The following is a 19,125-nucleotide window of genomic DNA, read 5'->3' as shown; positions in this document are numbered from 1 at the left end:
CTTTTTTAAGTACTTACATTTTCAATGTAAGTTTTGGTGGTTCAGATAGAAGCACTACTTAATAATGAATTAGAAAATCAATCAAATCCAAAATAAATGAAATTTTGGATTTGATTGCACAAGTACATTATGGGTTCCAGTTTGAATAATCTAAACATATACAAAGCCTTTGTTTTTGACAAAATATTTTTTGTAAGAGATACATATAGAGAAACAAAGTGTTCAGCAAAGTGTTCAGTGACTTAAAGCAAGTTATCTCAGGCAATTTCACATTATACATTGCAACGATACAGAAATAAGTACCAGCAAATCATAAAATTTGTCCAGTATGATTATAAAAGCAACAGTAATGAAGATGAAGGAATGTTTAGTTCGGAAACATAATTTGCCATTCCAGGCCAGTTTCTTTTTGAAATTTCATGTTTATATTTAAAAATATTTTTACAGAGCGTACAATGCATAAAAAAATAAGGGATTAATTACAGAACATCTACAATATTAGATGGTTACGGTACTCAAATCAATTACTTCTTATAGGTACAAATTTAATACCTAATGGTCCAATTTCTTAAAAATGTTTTGTTGTGAATAAAATTTTTACTAATTTTAAAAGTAGTATAAATTTAAAAATATATTAACGGGGGGTTAAAGGCATACAAGGAATAAGGGAATAATTAAAGCCCATCTACAATATTATAGGTGGTTACGGTACTCAAATCAATTACTTTCTATAGGTACAAATTTAATACCTAATGGTCAAATTTTTTAAAACTGTTTTGTTATATGAATCAAATTTTTACTAATTTTAAAAGTATGTGAACCCATCATGTAAATTTTTAAATTGTTTCATTTTTGTTCTGTTTTCAGCGTATTAAACTAAAATTCATTTTATTCGAAGAAGTACTAATTTTAAAGTCATTAAATAGCACAGCTTCTTTGAATATCTTAGTTAAAGAATTAGAATAAAGAATCTGGGAAGATCGTTTAACTTTTGAATACAAATTTATAACATTTTCGTATTTCGAAAAACCAATGTCGATATTAGACACATCAAAATTAATATTTTTTTAACATGACCAGTATATAAAACAGAAAATGAACAATATGAAGAAATATTATTTGAGAAAAACAACACGGAAAGTGAACAAAAATAAAGAAAGAAGACAGAAATGAACGAATAACCCCATCGAACTGATTCTCTGATATGCATGATTGGTTTATATATAATAATTATTTTACTTAATATGTTTGACTCCTCTTAAGAAGTATCTACAGCTTCAGGATTAATATATAATTTATACGTCGGTCAATAAGTTCTGGGTCTAACTATATTGATTTATTATTGTTATTTGACAGGAAAACATACTGTTCAAATTGAGCAATGGCTCAAAAAGCGGTACCGAATCTGCTTCATCGATTAAACCAGTGATTCCCAACCAGGGGGCCATCGCCCCTTTGGGGGCGATTTGAGATTTTCAGGGGGGCGATAGAGCGAAGGGGCCGATATGGGGGGCAATAGAGAAAAGGGGGCGATAAGGTGGGCGATTAGCATCTGGGAAAAGAGAAATGGGTAATAGAGAAGAAAAAACAATACTATCGATCGGATATCCACTGGATAATAAAAAGTGATTAAATGTACAACAATGCAGGTAATTAAATGTACACCAATGCAGGTAATAATAACACAAACATCTCGTCTAGTAACAGAGGGCTATGAATCATGATACAATTTTAATTAAGAATGATGAGAGTAGGTACCGACCCTGCCGATCTGACTCTAACAAAAAGTGTACGGCCAAAATTGTGGTCGTTTTGTCATCTATCTATCTTTTGCCCTTCATTTGTCCAAAGTTGAACGTAGGCCTCCCCCTTATTTTTCCACTCTTCTTCGTTCAGTGCTAATCCTGTCCATATGGTCCCAGCGTATCTTTTTGGGTCATTCGACCATCTCATCTGTGGTCTGCCCTTTCCTCTTTTACTGTCCCAAGGTCTCCAGTGGATTGTCGCTTCATTCCATCTTCCGTCTTTTTGTCTGTTGTTTTGTAATGTTTTTAACTAGAGAGTAGCTGCATGTTTGTTTAGATCTTTCACTTTGGTTTTATTTCTGATCCATTTATTTTTATTTTTGTCACTTATCTTGATACCCAGCATCTTTCTTTCCATTGTCCTTTGAGTATTGGCCATTCTTTCCATATTTTCCTTCGTGAAGGTCCATGTCTGTGCTTCATATGTAAATATTGGTCTTGTCATAGATGAGGTAAATAAAATTAAAGCAAAACCAAAGAATGATGGAATATTTCGTACACTCTGACACTCTGTAAAGAAAATGATGAGATATTTAATACATTGCTACTACAGTACTACATACGGAAGCCCGCTGGCTTTTGAAAAGGAATTGCTTACGGCGGTTGGAATGGAACGAATCTGGAATTACAAAGGAAGAACATAAATATGGCCAAAGCGAAGGGAGTAGTCGGAGCATTCATTGACAAACTATCTATTTTTGAAGAAAATATACAGAGAGGAGGTCTGACCAAATTCCCCAGAAATCATCATGTGGTTATTCCGAGGATCTTCAAACATATTGCCTCCACCTTGGAGGGGATTTGAGGTACATAGCTATTAACCAACATTGAGCCAGACATAAAGAAATTATGTGAGTATCAAAAGGCTCAAGGGAGAAATTAACAATTATTAGTAACCATGTTCACCAACACGTGGACAAAATGCAAGAGGCACAAGATCGAAATAGAGGGAAAATTATGAGAGAGATCTATATCCAGCAGTGGACAAGCGAAGATTGAATGATGACTTATCATGTATCATTTTACGAAATGTAAAAATAAATTAATATTGTACTGAATAATTTTTTGTTTCAATTTAATTGGGGAGGGGGACGATTATAGTATTCACAACTGGTGAAACCTGTCTAAGGGGGCGATCATGGGAAAAAGGCTGGGAACCACTGGATTAAACGATGGTTTGATGCTTTCAAACGCGGTCGTACCGACACCAATGATGCTGAGCGCTCCGGAAGGCCAAATGATATAGTTTATACATACACAATGGATGAAATATGGATCCATCACTTCACTGTGAATTCAAATAGGCATTATCTGAGTGGACAGCACCCGGAGAAAGTCGTCCGAAGCGACCTAAAACACAACAAACCGCCGGAAAGGCAGAGCAACAGCGACTAACATATTGATTTATTTAAGCGATTGAAGACCGAAATCGCAAAGAAAAGGCCTCATTTGTTGAAAAAAAATATTGTCTCACCAAGACAAGGCACAGTGTGACAAGTCGATGAAAAAGATAGATAGCAAAAATGCACGAATTGGACTTTAAACTGCTTTCGCACCCAATGTGTAGTCCAGATTTGGCCCCCAGCGATTACCACCTTTTTTCCTACCTTGAAAAATGCTCCGTAGCAAGAAATATCGCACCTACGAAGCAGTAATTGCTAAAATTAAAGCCTATTTTGAAGGCAAAAATAAATCGTTATACAAAGACGTAATCCAAAAATTAGAGAAGCATTGGAATGATTGTATCGCCGCTAAGAGAGATTATTTTGATAAAAATAATGAATAATTTTTGGAAAAAATGTTGTTTTACTACTTAGGCTTGGGACTTATTGATCGAAGTGTTACATTTACAGTATTGAAAATAAAGAGCACTTTACTTTAGTGGTACAATCACAATTGCCAATTGTTTTAGAATCTTCAGTGTAAAATAATTATAAGAGACATGCAAACATAAAGCTTAAAATCGTGAAATACCTGACCTGCAAAACTAAATTAATAATAAAATTAAAAGTTTAATCACAAATTTTAAATCCTGTATTTTAAAAAAGCTGTTTTAAGATAAACACTTTTAAAATAAGAAAATGTAAATTACTTAAGAGGAAACAGTAGCGATCAACAGGTAGCAAAAACGCGTTCCAAGATTGCGGCTGTAATTTTGAATATTTTTTCAAAATATTTGGCACACGTATTCGTAATATAATAGAGAATGGCGGTACAGAGCCTAATTTTAAAAATATATTAATATGTGGAATATTAATATTAATATATTTTTCAAATTGGGCTCTGTACCGCCATTCTTAATTATATTACGAATACGTGTGCCAAATATCTCGAAAAAATATTCAAAATTACAGCCGTAATCTTGGAACGCGTTTTCGCTACCTATTGATCGCTACTGTTTCCTCTTAAGTGTCATTTTACTAAAAATTTATATTTTTAAATAATTATATTGCATATACTTTCTTCATGAAACCAAATATAGTACGAATGTTCAATGTGGACATTAAAAAAACAAAGATACATAATCTCATTCAAAATTACAAAGCAAATAAAAAAATGCAAAAAATGACACTTGAATGTAGAGAATCATTATTGTACAATTTATACAAAAAAAGATTCATTGGCAAAAAGTATAAATTAGACGAGGAAGGTATTTAAAGCGAAGAAGGTAATTGAAAGATCGGAAACTATAAAGTTGCTACAGAAACAGTAAAGCCATGGTTAACAAGAAAACTTTAGCAGTCAGGGAATAAATAGTGACCTATATGACGCTGACGCATATTAAAAAGATTCAATAGTACAATAATCCTTGTAACCACTGGTGTTATATGTATCTTGATCTAAATAGAAATGACTAGTTTGACACATTAGTACAGCTCCGTCACAAAATGAAATTTTATAACCTGCTATTAAATACTTTTAAGCTGAAACAAGGTCTTCAATCTCTTCCAATCCTCTTATGGATCTGTTGATGCTTTAAAAGATGTGCCTTTTGTCTAAAAGCTTTAGCGCAAGTGTCGCACCTGAAGGGCTTTTCCCCAGTGTGCGTTCTAAGATGAACCTTAATATTACTTTTGTTTAAGAAACCCCGATTGCAAATGTTGCACCTGTGCACAGGCTTTTCTTTACCTAAAAGTCCTAACGTTTGGTCAGTTTGGAACACACTCGAACTGGCTTGCTGTTGCTGTTTCTTCTGGGCTCTGCTCCTGGACTTCTTGGGAGCGTTGCTAGTGGTTGTTGTGTGCGGGTAGTTTTGGAGCATATCGGGACTCCTTATCCTGTGGTCCTCGCTTAAACTGTGAATATACTGGGGAAGAAACCTACCGTTCACGGTAACCAGGAGATTATCGGTTGTTGAAACTACATTGGACGGCGGACTGCTCGTGGAAATCATATCGTTTCCATAGTTCGTGGAACTGGGAACTTCTTGTTTTATAGGGGGACCATTTTGTAGCCTATTCTGCAACAAAGGCATGTAACCATGCGTCAAAAGTGTTTGCAATGTCGATCCACTTTGTTGAACTTGGATGTTATTTTGTTGTACTGAGGGAATAACGAATTCTGATAGACCGTCTTGAGTAATAAGCAAGCCTTTCTGCTGGTCATCTATCCAAGCATCTAAGTCCATCCAACTACCCCTAGAACACGAAGGTTCTTCACTATCTGGGTTGTTATTCGGAACCGTTGTGTCAGCTATTGCTGAGCCTATGATAGCAGCTATATCGTCTATGGACGACATGTCGTAGTCAGCTACTTCAGTTTTTATGTTGGTAGCAGAATCCACGGCATGCTGACTACAGTCCTCGTATTTTAAAGAAGACACTGAATCTGGGTCTACACATTCATAACTGTCACTAGAGAAAAATGCTTTACTGTCCTGGTCACTGGCTGAGTCCGCAGTAACGTTACACGTAGAACTAGATACTATATTCTGTTCACTAAAGTTGTTATAATTACTGTTCGATTCTTCTGGAATTCTTTGGGATATGGTATGATAATGATGCCCTTGTATGCCGTTTATACTAAGGTTGGCAGTATATCCTGTGAACGGAGGCAGAGGTTTCAGCTCTGCCAGACTAGTATTGATATTCTGCGCACTGAGTAATAGGTTATCTAAAGCTTCTATGGTATCCTTGCTTTCGATTTCACTGTCGTCCTCCAACGAAGACTCTAGAAGGAGCTTGTCGGATCCTAAGTTACTGATGTGACCTTCGAGAATCAATTTATGTGCGTCAATGAATTCCGGTTGCATGTTGGTGCCCCAACAAGAGGAGATGAATAAGGGATCGACCTCATCGACGTGGGTACCATTGTTGACTGCCATGCTTGTACTCTGAGAGAGGCTAGGATATTTCATTATGTCCATTAAAAATGATGTTGGTAAGATTAGGTTTCGTTAAGGCCGCGGCATCTGGACTAGATAGTTGCTAAGTGGCCACATAAACCTGCAACAAAAAAAAACGAAATTAGTAACATGAATAATTACATATACAGATATATTATGCATACATTATTGATTATGCACAAATATATTAACAAATAAATATGTAATCTGTTATGAATACAGAAGACAGGACAGAAGAGAGGTCAATCAAAGTATGTACTAGACAAATTTTTTTATCGAAATGACAGTTTCATTGTATAAATATAGTTTGGCAATTAAAGTATATCATAAAGCTTAATACACATTGTATTATACAGGGTGTAACAAAAATACAGGTCATAAATTTATACATATTCTGGGACCAAAAATAGTTCGATTGAACCTAACTTACCTTAGTGCAAATGTGCACAAAAAAAGTTACAGCCCTCTGAAGATACAAAATGAAAATCGATTTTTTCCAATATATCGAAAACTATTACAGATTTTTTATTTAAAATGGACATGTGGCATTCTTATGGCAATAGCATCTAAAGAAAAAATTATAGTGACATTTGGACACCCCATAAAAACTTTATGGGGGTTTTGTTCCTTTAAACCCCCCCAAACTTTTGTATACGTTCCAATTAAATAATGATTCTAGTACCATTAGTTAAACACAATGTTTTTAAAATTTTTAGCCTCTTAGTACTTTTTCGAAAAGTCAGTTTTTATCGAGATATTTTGAATATTTGTCAAATCCACCACAATTTGTATATGGTTATTAAGTACGTTCATGGAGACTTATAATATGAAATAGTTATTTATGATTTACATTTTTAGGCATTTTTTGAACCATATAAAAAAAGAAGCCACATCTCGATAAAAGGTGCCTTCTGGAAAAAATACAAAGAAGCAAAAAAGTTTTTAAAACACTGTTTTTAACTAATGGTACTGTAGTAATAGTTTAATTGGAACGTACACAAACATTTGGGGGGTTTAAAGGGACAAAACCCTCATAAAATTTTTATGTAAACATATTAAAAAAAAGCCCCAACTCGATAAAAACTACCTTATCGGAAAAATATTAAGAGGCAAAAAAGTTTTAAAAATATTGAATTTAACTAATGGTACCACAATAGTAATTTAATTGGGACGTACACAAAAGTTTGTGGGGGTTTAAGGGAACAAGACCCCCATAAAACTTTTATGGGGTGCACAAATTTCACTATAACTTTTCTTTAAGATGTTCCTACCATAAGAATGCAAAATGTCCATTTTCAATAAAAAAATCTGTAATATTATTCGATATATTCGAAAAAATCGATTTTCATTTTGTAAGTTCAAAGGGCTGTAACTTTTTTTATGTGCATATTTGTACTAAGGTAAGTTAGGTTCATTCGAACTATTTTTGGTCCCAGAATATGTGATTTAACTTATGACCTGCATTTTTGTTACACCCTGTATATACAGAGTGGACTAAAATTCAAATTTGATCCCTGCAATTTTTCTGATATCATTAGTCACGTTGGTTTTTTACACACCACTTTATATATTATATTATTATTGGAATGTTCACTTCAATACGAGTTCAACTATATGTAACACTTGGTATTTTATTTAGTCGCACAGGTCTTAAATAACTTAAATTTATTAGTGCCAAATAGTTTTGAGGTAATTCAGTATACAAGAATAAAAAACCGCTAAACGCCTTAAAAATGAGTGGCGCATACGATATTCCAGCTACAAAAGATCTGATATGAATATTACGTGGCGCGAAAATATATTTTCATTTTGATGTAAAACAAAATTCTAGTTTTATTTTAAAAGATTTTTCCATAATATTTGCTAAATCTGAAGTAAACGCGCCACAAAAGAGTAACTTTGATACAGTTTGAATTTTGAAACTTTTTTGTGGCGCGTTTACTTCAAATTTAGCAAATATTATGGAAAAATCTTTTAAAATAAACCTAGAATTTTGTTTTACATCAAAATGAAAATACATTTTCGCGCCACGTAATATTCATATCAGATCTTTTGTAGCTGGAATATTGTATGCACCCCTCATTTTTAAGACGTTTAGCGGTTTTTATTCTTGTATCAGGAGTTTTTCAAAGTTATTTCTAAATTAAATGTATGAAGTTGAATGCAACGTTCCTATATTACTCGTTAAGCTTTATTATTGGTCACCTTTGTTGCATTATCTCCCAAATGATCTAGTGTCCCTCGAATGTACACTAGATTTTTTTCTATTCGAAATAGATTGAAAAAAAATATAGAGATGACCGGTAAATGAAGTCGGATTGCCCGTTGCCAGATCAAATTTAGCGTCGTAATCACTACAACTACATAAACCATTTCGGGGATAATCGTTAATTGGATTATACTTTTGTAGCTTAATAACTTCTAAAAGGCTTAACCGATTTTGATCAGTAAACATGAGTTTGAAACGTATTTACCAGTAGTATCTGATGGATCTAAGGTCAAGTATGATAACTGTAGCTATTACAGGAATTATTGAGCTTGAGAAACCGTTTTTCCCGTAGGAAATAGATTTGATCATACTTATGAAGCATATACATAACTTGAAAATTAGAATTTTCCCGGATATGACGTATACACCGTTAGATTCGTCTAGAGTCCTTCCACAAACGCTCAGTTATTGGCGCAATTCCTAGGTTGAAATTTTGAGTAATTGTCGAAAAACCAAAATTTTCAAAGTATAGTTTTTCAGTTTTTCGGCTATACTGAGCCGTGCGTATGTCTGATCCTGACGGCTTAGACACCATTTGAAAGCTAGCTTAACTCAGCACTATTAATTTGGTGTATTTGCGGTTCTCTTATCTCTTCTTGATCCGAAGATATATACCCCCAAAAAATATGCCGTTTTGTACCTACCCTCTAGCTCGCTTATGGGTGGTCAAAAGTCACAAACTATACCGGTTCTGAATCGGCCCTGACCCCCTCTTCAAACACAGAAAAACAATCAAATCGGTTTAACTTTCAAACACACATACATATCCACAAACATTTTCCCTTTTTTAAATAAAAATTGAGTCATACTTCTGAACTCGGTAACTTTCGAATAGTATAACCGATTTTCAAAATTAGACATGCGTTGAAAAGGTAATGATCAGTACTATTAGAAGCCGCAAAGGTCGGACTTACATTTTTGAAGTTTTTGGGCGTTTTGAAGTTTTTAGAACGAAAAACAGACCCTAAATACAAAAGGGCCGTAAAATCCACACCCTTGGACTAAAATGGATGGTTGACATATGAATGGGTGAGTCTTTTCCTGAACTTTAAGATGGGACTTGGCCCATCTTTCAAATGTCAATTTAGAAAATCGAACATTTCGTGTATATATAGTGTCGCGTGTAGGGGGGGTGTTGGTGTGCGCCACTGGCGAGAACTGCCGTTCTCTGGTATTATAGAATGTTGTGATTTTGACATTATATAAAAAAACTAACAATAGCTTGACGTTTATTGAAAAGTTTTGTAAAATAAATTGTATTGATAACTAAAGCTGACAGTTGTTTTATGTGGTTTTAAAAGCTCTACTATAAAGATGCATAATTATTATAACAATATTATATATAACATGCAACAACTTTTGCATAATTATTTATTACTAATAAATGCATTTTTTATTCACTTTTTTAAACCATGTTGAAAATGTAGCTCAGGCTCTTTCATTTGACATCTGTGGAATGGTTCTAAGGTCATTTTTTTCTGACTTATGTTATTGCAAAAAAAATACTCTCTGGGATAAACAATTTGAATAAAATTTAAACAATTGAATGAATCGCTTTGAAATTTTTATCACACATTAAGCACCAAAGAACCCTCATTTGACAAAAATTTCAAAGCTGTACACTAATTTTTACAACAGTTATTGAGAAAATATTTTTTTTGCAATTCCGACCTTTTTTCGCAATTATATTAACAATAAATGTGGGTATCAAACTTTGTAATACGTCATTTTAAAGCTTTTTCCATAATCTCGAAGATATTTGTACTAAAAAAATCATAAGTTTCACTGTTTTCCGTTGATTTTAAAAAAAGGGTAAACTGCCATTTTTTGACAGTTAATTGTTTATAAATAAAAATGGCCGCCAGATCCTACGCAGGAAATAGTTATAATTTGTCCCTATAGGTATTACCTAAATCGATGGTAAGACTCTATGGGACAGAGCTCGAAGTACAGATATACGACGGAGATGCAAGGTGGATAACATTAATAACTGGGTAAGAAACAGAAGAATAGAATGGAATGACTATGTAAGCCGAATGACAACAAATAGGGTAGTCAGGACAGCGAGAGACGGCTCCCCAATAGGAAGACGATCAGTGGGAAGACCACGAAAACAACGATGGAACGACAACTTACTAGAGGCACATTGAAAAAACAGACAGAGTCATGTCTATACAAAAAGATGAAGAAGAAGAAGAAGAAGAAGAAGAAGAAGAAGAAGAAGAAGAAGAAGAAGGTATTACCTGTCGAAAAAACGCTTCAGTACCCTGGCTGCAGAAGTATCACGAACAGGCTATATTTTTGTCTTATTACCCTGGCCTAAAGGAGTGCCATGTGACCTAACTTTCTGAACAGTACATCATATACATAGATAGATATTCTTTTAAATGCGTATGTATAAAATAACTAATTTCTACATAAAACTAACACTATTAGTGTATGGCCGGCTTTATTTTAATTTCTTTTAGGTAAGTAAATACTTTTTTGAAAGTTTTTATAACTTTCGTAAATAATATTGATAGTAATATTTAAGGTTAGAAAAGAGTAAAATCAATTAAACTTGCATTTTAAACATAGATGTTACAACAATTCAAAGTACTTAGTTTACCGAATTTGTCAATTAAATTTTAAAAATTATTCGTTAGGTACGTACCACAATATTATTAATAATACAACACACACGTTTTGAAATTAAGTATACAACTTATAGGTGACCGCACATTTTATGACAAACGCATGGATTTTGAATATTATTAATAAAATGGGCCGGTCATTTTTCTTCAGTTTTTAAATGCCTCACTTAAGGGATTTTTGCAAACGTTTATTAAAATTTCTTGAACAATATGTTAGTTCTATATGTTTCGCGATAGGTTGGCGGTGGACTTTATGTGTTATGTATCCTTTAACAGGATTATATATACGTAAGTTCACCAGACCCTAGAGGTCCATGACTTTAACCATTTTCTTCCACTTCTTCTTCTTCCTATTTTGTTCAAGGTCTCTTAAATAAATTTTTCTTTTTTTCTCATTCTTGAAAAGTTGGTAATTGTCACTAATGTGCTATTAAAGAAAACTTTAAAAATAATAAGAGACAAATTCGAGAAGGATGATACTTTGATTTGCTAGAAGATTTGATCGAAATAGATGTAAAATTATGAGGGAGATCTATGTCCAGCAGTGGACAAGCGAAGATTGAATGATAATACTTTGATAACAAAAACCAAACTGCATGTATTGTGGGCGGAGCTACTAACACTTTGCACGGAAAACTCTTTTTTCAACTGGAAGATTTTTACAAACAAAATTTCGGATTAGTCATGAACGCGTCCTTATCTCCATTATTTGGAGATATATTCATGAAGGATTTCGAACAAAACATTGTGCACAAACAAAGCAAATAACCCACAGTATGGTGGAGATGTAGTATGATGTAGATGATGTGTTCTCTATTTGGTTTCACGGAACAGAAACACTGAATACATTTTGATGGGCATCACTAGCAAAGAAGAATCAATAAAATTCACTTCAAAGGACAAAGAAAACAACAATTTACTTCCTTTTCTGGATGTGTTAATCACAAAAGAGGATACATAATATGCACCAACGTTTACAGAAAACCAACTCATACCAACAGATATTTAAATTAGGACCAAATTATAACGTAAACATCAAAAAGGAATTACCAAATCATTATATGATACAGTCCAATACTCTTGATCTAATGAAAATGCACTTCAGGAAGAAAAAACCTGCTAATAAAGATTTTAATACAAATTTTTTACCTATTATCGTTTACAAATAAGCAGTTTCGCAAAATTGAGGAAAAGAAACAACAAACCACCACATCAGAAACGCTCACATAAAGGGAACATGACAAAGCCAAATATTTTCCCACCAGTATTTATTTGGTCTGTTCATTGTGTTGGAGATCTTCTTTTTGGTCTTCGGGCCAAATTTTCTTCTACTACCAATAGTTCCATGGTCAACATTGTTTTGGCTACATGGCCGCAGTAATTTAGGTATGCTCTGTTTTCTTTTTTTAGTACCCTGTCTTTTATATGAAACCCTTTCACAAATAACGGGTTGGTTCTGTGTTCTATCCAGGACACGCGTAGATTACTTCTGTAGGTCCACATTTTAAAGGCTTCAATCTTACTTCTATGGATTTTTTGAAGATTCCATGTTCCAGCTGCATATGTAGCAAAGAGAAAAATATAGGTATGTAATTATGGTAAAATTAGGTATTTTTCAGAAATTATTAGAAGCCCTGTAAAAAAATTAATAGTGTTTGTAGTCTTTTTTTTATAGTATTTTTATACGCTAAATAGATTGCCACTAGTCATGATAGCTTAAACCACGTTCCGACTTTGTTAATAATAAATTATTGCAAAAATAAAAGTTATACTACGTTTACTCACAGTTTTTGCTCTAAATTTTAAAAAACCGCTTGTATTGACGTGAAATTTGGCATACACGTAGCTAACATGTCAAACAAAACAAATGATTTTGTGCCGATGTGTGTTTTACCTTGGGGGTGACTTTCACCCCTTTTCGGGGGTGAAAAAGAAACCTTTAAAATAAGTCCGGAAGTGGATAAATTGATTAATTCTAAGCAACTTTTGTTCTATACAGTTTTTTCACTAAGTCAATACTTTTCGAGTTATTTGCGAGTGAATATATGTTCATTTTTCAACAAAAAACCCACGTTTTTAGACGGTTCTTCGCAAATAACTAAAAAAGTAAGTATTTTTTCATAAAAAGTTTTCTTAGCAAAAATATAGACTATAAAAAAGTAAAAAAAATGGTGTATATGTGAGGTCCGTAGACCCAGTAGAAGCGGAGCTGTTGCTAATGAACAACAGGTTCATTTTCGTCAAATTCCAAATCGAATATTCCAACATATAATAACCAAAAAATGAAGCACTTTTTGAGGAAAACTCATTAAAACTTTTTTAAAGCAATTAAAAAAAACTTTAAGTATTCTTGTTTTCTGGAAAAGTATCTAGTATCAAAAATAAGCAAGTTACGCTCTAAATAAAGTTGGTCCCTTTTTTTGGTAAAAAAAAAACGGGAAAATTCACCCCCTAATTAGCATCTCAAATAAAATTAATCGCTACCGCTTCACAAGTTGCTTTACTTATGTTGTATTTTATATGATCTGTAAGTTTCATCAGTTCGAAAGTGCTTATAAAACCACCAAAAACGTGGTTTTTTTGTTGAAAAATGAACATATTCACTCGCAAATATCTCGAAAAGTATTGACTGAAAAGTAAGAAAACTGTATAGAACAAAAGTTGCTTAGAATTAATCAGTTTATCCACTTCCGAATTTATTTTAAAGGTTTCTTTTTTCACCCACGAAAAGGGGTGAAATTCACCCCCAGGGTAAAAGCACACATCGGCACAATATCATTGTTTTGGCACAAATTCGGAACGTGTTTTAAGCTATCACAGCTAGTGGCAATCGATTTAGCGTATAAAAATACTATGAAAAAGATTACAAACTTGCTGTAGATACCACCACCAAATCACGGCGACCTAAAAGTGCCCACGGGACCCCCTATGTTGCGACTAGACTATTATCAGGGCCTGTTAGAAGATGGTCCCCCTATATTGCGACTAAAGGCATTGGCGAACCTGAGCTTAGTATTTTTTGTTATTGTTCGGCCTTTCGAACGGCCTTTTTAATTAATTTAGCTGTTGCGGTTCAAGCCACCGAGTTTTTGCTTGATTTCTTAGGAGCAATCGCCATTGTTGGTTATCAGGGAGCCCACCAGGTTGGTTATCAATTCTCCACTTGGTGTATGTGCGTCTTGATTATTATTTGCGAATATTATTATTCCTAAACTACCCATTATTACCTAAACCAACAAAAGATTAAATAAATTTCTTTGTCATGGCAACGAAGTTAACGAACAACATAGATACCAAATCAAATGTGTTTCCATTGAATAATCCTAGTAATTGCATCGTTCATCATGAGGAAAACTATACTAGGAAAACCTCAAGGTTTTATTTGTTTTATATACTTCTTTTTTCCAATACTGAGATTTCCGTTATTATGTCTCATTAACTAGTAAATAATATGACAGCTTTTCCATTACTAGCAATTCATTGATATATTACTTTTTATTTAAAGATACATCTGTCCGATTTTGGTCTCTCTATTTTTGGACAAAACATTTAAAGAACTACCATGACCACATTAGTAGTTCCTCCATTCAGAACAAACTAGTTTTGAGGTTTTGACTGCTGGAGAGCACAACATAAAAAATTTAAACGGGAATCATTTCATATACATTCCTTTCCTGAAGATTTATATATGTGATAAACAACTGAAACGAACACTAATTTAACAAATAAAGAACCGTTAGGTACATGCATAGTTAAATAATCCATGAATACAAACAGTGTTGTCTAATTTTATAAAAAATCAGACAATTGATGAATTCGACCGTTGCGTGATGGAAATTCATTTTATCTAACAATAAAACACTGAAAACTTTTGTTTTCAATATTTTCACAAAATATATTAAACATTAATATCACTACATCTGTTTCTACTACTATTAGCTGGACCATCTAGAAACAATGATTTCAAAACATCCCGCATTCAAACTCTTTATATTGGTGGAGATACGTAGATAATATACTAGTATGCTTTACAGTTTAACAAGAACTAACAGGCAACACGACCAATTATTATCATACATCAATAGCGAACTTGCACATTTTTTATTACATAATAATAATGTTCAGTTTTGTTTAAACATGAGATTTCATCAAAAACTCATAACAACTTAGAAGTAAAAATTTAAAATCTTCTGTGTATTTAAACCATTTCAAACGACCCAAAAAGCGGGCGAACACTTATGGCGTCACATCATTATATTATTTTATAATGACATTTATCGCATGGCATTGTAATAATATAAATGTCTTAACAAAAACACTCAAATATTAGTCAGAAATAGCAACTATCAAAATATTTATAAAACTGAGTGTCATAACGAATACCAAACCTAATGAATTAATGGCGAGGACATCAAATACTATAATGATATGACGGTCACGATAAATGAGGATGCATTTTGGGCTGCATGCTATAATTTGAATTTTCTCTCGATTTAATCGTCTTTAGGGACCAAACGAAAGACAAAAAATGTTTTTTTTTTATATATGTTTTAAATTATGTTTTGTTGTGATTTATAGCATTTATTTTCGAATTTAAAATTTTATGCAAGTTCTGTATTCACTCCATAGTAATATTGAATTTACAGTAGAAGCAGAACAGAATCAGTTCATCAATTTTCTAGACTTAAAAATTACCAGACTACAAAAGAAACATGGGTTTTCCGTTTTTCATTAATCTACTCATCAGACATTAAATTTTAATATTTTTTTTTTTTGAAATATTAAAGAAAAAATGTTTTCAGTGTTTTATTGGTAGAAACACAGAAAGACAATCCTATCGACAAAGATCAAAATGCATTTCCATCTGTATTTAAAGGTGAAAAGTGCAGCTTTCGTATAAATTATTCAATAAAATCAATAAAATCAATAAAATATGTATATCACGTTTATTGACCGCTCGCTGTGGCATTTCCATTGTTAGAGCTTAATCTTCAAAACCTATCACCGTTCTATAACATGAAATTTCGATTTTGAGTTTTAGAAACAAATACGAGGCATTTGAAATATGCTTAAACACTGAATTTTAACTTAAAACATTACAACCGATCTTCCATCACAGAAAATCTTTCACGAAGACGGCATTGAGTGGAATTTGTAGCTGAAGTTATATAAATTATTCAAAAAATGTAGTTGTGCAATCGAAAACAGTAGTTGTAAACGTTTTTAATCGTTTATAAACGTCGGATTGTCGTGACATTCTATGTAGTGCTTCCAGCATTTTTTCTAGATGTTATTTTTGTTTGGGATCTACCACCAGCATTATAGCCACAGGCGTAACCAGGATAATCCTAAGGGGAGGTTACAACTACTGGAAAGGGGGGGTTACAACTACTGGAAGGTCTCCGAGGGGTATGGTGTTAAGCGTATAGAGCTCAAAGTACATCCCAATGGGGGGTATAACCCCCAAAACCCCCTGGTTACGCCTATGATTATACCATTTCAGATTTGTCAACATTACCCTTGATATTTTTACCCAGTTCATTACAATTTAGCTGTTTATACAGAGTGGGCCAAAGAAAAGAGTCCACCTCGATATTTGGCAGTATTTATCAGATTTTAAGGCAATAAAAAAACAGGTCAATTTTTTATCTAAGGGGGACACATTTTTATGGTACATATATCTGTCATTTGTCAACCCCCTCCCTTCCACTTCCTCCACCCCTTATTTTTAAACAGGGAATAGGGATCGTGTGCTAGCTCATTTGAAAGGTTATTCAATTCTCTATTCAGTAATATTACCATTGACATAATCATTTACACATGGTGTCCAAGAAAAATTATTTTGAATTATATTAGTTGACAAAAAAAGAAGAATGTACGTAATTTATTTAACTCAGAATACATTCTACTGCTGACAGAAAACAGAAAAAAAATGTTTATTTGATAAATAAACATTGTTTGTTGCTTAAGTTCTATATTCAACCTACCAAGAGGCAGATAGGTGGCAGCTTGAACATTGAAATTAAGCGAAAAGCAATGTCTATTTATCAAAAAACATTTTTTTATGTTTTGTGACAGCAGTAGAATGTATTTTGAATTAAATAAATTACATACATTCTTCTTTTTGTGTCAATTAATTTAATTAAAATATTTTTTTCTTTTACACCCTATATAAATGATTATGTTAATGTTGATATTACTGAATAGAGAATTGAATAACCTTTCAGATGAGCTAGCAGACGACCCCTATTCCCTATTTAAAAATAAGGGGTGGGGGAAGTGGAAGGGAAGGGATTGAAAAATGACAGATGTATGTACCGTAAAAATGTGTTCCCCTTAGATCAAAAAATGACCTGTTTTTTATTTTCTTAAAATCTAATAAATACTGCCAAATATCGAGGTGGACTCTTTTGTTTTGCCCACTCTGTATTTTCATTTAAAAGGTCGTATGTTTCTTTCAATTCGCCTTACTTGTTTTCATAGAGACGTTTGATTATTCTATTATATCGGACATTGGTGAAACATTCTAGAGTCTGCTAAAGGTTGAAGCATCTTATATTGGTTGACTGTATCAAACGCTTTTTCATAATCGATCAATATTAGGCCTGTGATGTACTGCACTCCAAAGCTCTTTCTACAAGGCTCTTTAGAACTTGGAAATTATACTTAGAACCATATACTGACCCAAATCCTGCCTTCTCGCATGGTTGAAATAGATATAGATTTCAATTTGGTCTATAATTGTATCCGAATAAGAACTTATAGGGTAGTTTCCGAGGTTTGTTATATCTTCTTATTTGCAAGTAAAATAATTGGATTATTTCACTCTCCCGGTATAAAAAATACTATTCCTTCGACAATGCATTCATTGAATAGGACTTTTAAAGCTTGTATTAATGTGTGCTTCTTATTTTTATGGCTTCGATTTCTATTTCGTCTTCATCGAGTATTTGTTGTTTTCATGTTGGCGAGTATTTTGTTTAGCTTACACATTGTAATTTCAGGTATACTTTTTCTTTCAGTAAAATGAACATCCTTTTTGAAGTTATACTTCTTTAGGAGCGATATGAGGGTGTTTATTTATTATTAATATGGGCGCATGCGCACACCGACAGTATGGTATTAGTCGTTATACGGGCTCTGATTGGGTGTTGAAATGATCTGTCAATAATAATTGTTCAATATGAAGGTAAACAAATGTTGTATAATATATTAGTTTTATTGTTGTGAGGACAGAAACAAAAAAGTTTATAATTGTAGTAACTTTTTAAATAGTTTTTAAAAGCGACGTGTACGTAATAATAATTGTAAATGTTTCAGTGTCCTAATAAAAAATTTCATAGGTACCTACCTATTTGAACCTACCAAAATACATAGTATGTAATACTTTTATTAACATTTGATAAGCATCAAAATTTCTATCAATATTCACGTAATATACTGTTTTCTTACTCTATGTTTTGTTGTATTTTTTCAATTCTGAATCATTTCAATTCAAAATCAAAATAATTTGATTTAATTCAGAATTGTCAAAAGTTTAATCTGTTTAGTTACTTAAACTTCGCATACGAGGACGTATAGTCTCCGTGGATATGCGTTCAAGGTGAATGAATCTCAACACCAACCGCGCTAATAAGCGGGTTCGAACCCCAATAGAAACTTTTATTTTTTTATTTTTTTTATTCATTTTATGATTGTAAGTGTATTTATTATATAATTTTATTTTCAGAAAATACGTATTTAGTTAAAAAAAAGAATGTGTGTGTACTTTGTACCACGTAAGAAGTTATACTTTTACTTCTATTATATAATTTCAACGAAATAAATATACTTAACAGGTACAATACAAAAAATTAACAATAATTACCAAAAATTAACCAAAACAACAATGCCAAAAATTAAAAAAAAAATATGAAAATATCGTCCGAGATTTGAAACCGCTATCTCGCGATCTCTCGATCTCTGGTCCAATGCTCTACCAACCAGGCTATCAAGGCACGTGTTATTGACGTTTCGGATATACATAATTACACATAACGGTGACAAGTGAAATACAAAAATAGATATTTTATT

The 19,125-nt window shown here is 32.8% G+C and overlaps 1 protein-coding gene across 1 annotated transcript in view; it reads right to left on the bottom strand.

The window, feature by feature from the left end:
- Window positions 1–4,181: 4,181 nt before the first annotated feature.
- LOC114324278 (ichor) overlaps window positions 4,182–19,125 on the bottom strand; it is a 137,474-nt gene continuing 122,530 nt past the window's right edge. The window contains exon 2 of the mRNA XM_028272077.2: window positions 4,182–6,250. Within this exon, the coding sequence (XP_028127878.1) occupies window positions 4,744–6,171 (1,428 nt within the window). The 5' untranslated portion in view covers window positions 6,172–6,250 and the 3' untranslated portion in view covers window positions 4,182–4,743. The remainder of the gene's footprint in view (window positions 6,251–19,125) is intronic.

This window comes from Diabrotica virgifera, chromosome 1 (genome assembly GCF_917563875.1).
Source record: "Diabrotica virgifera virgifera chromosome 1, PGI_DIABVI_V3a".
Lineage (NCBI taxonomy): Eukaryota > Metazoa > Arthropoda > Insecta > Coleoptera > Chrysomelidae > Diabrotica > Diabrotica virgifera.
The sequence above is the reverse complement of the archived record's forward strand: the minus strand, read 5'-3'. Positions and strand labels throughout refer to the sequence as shown.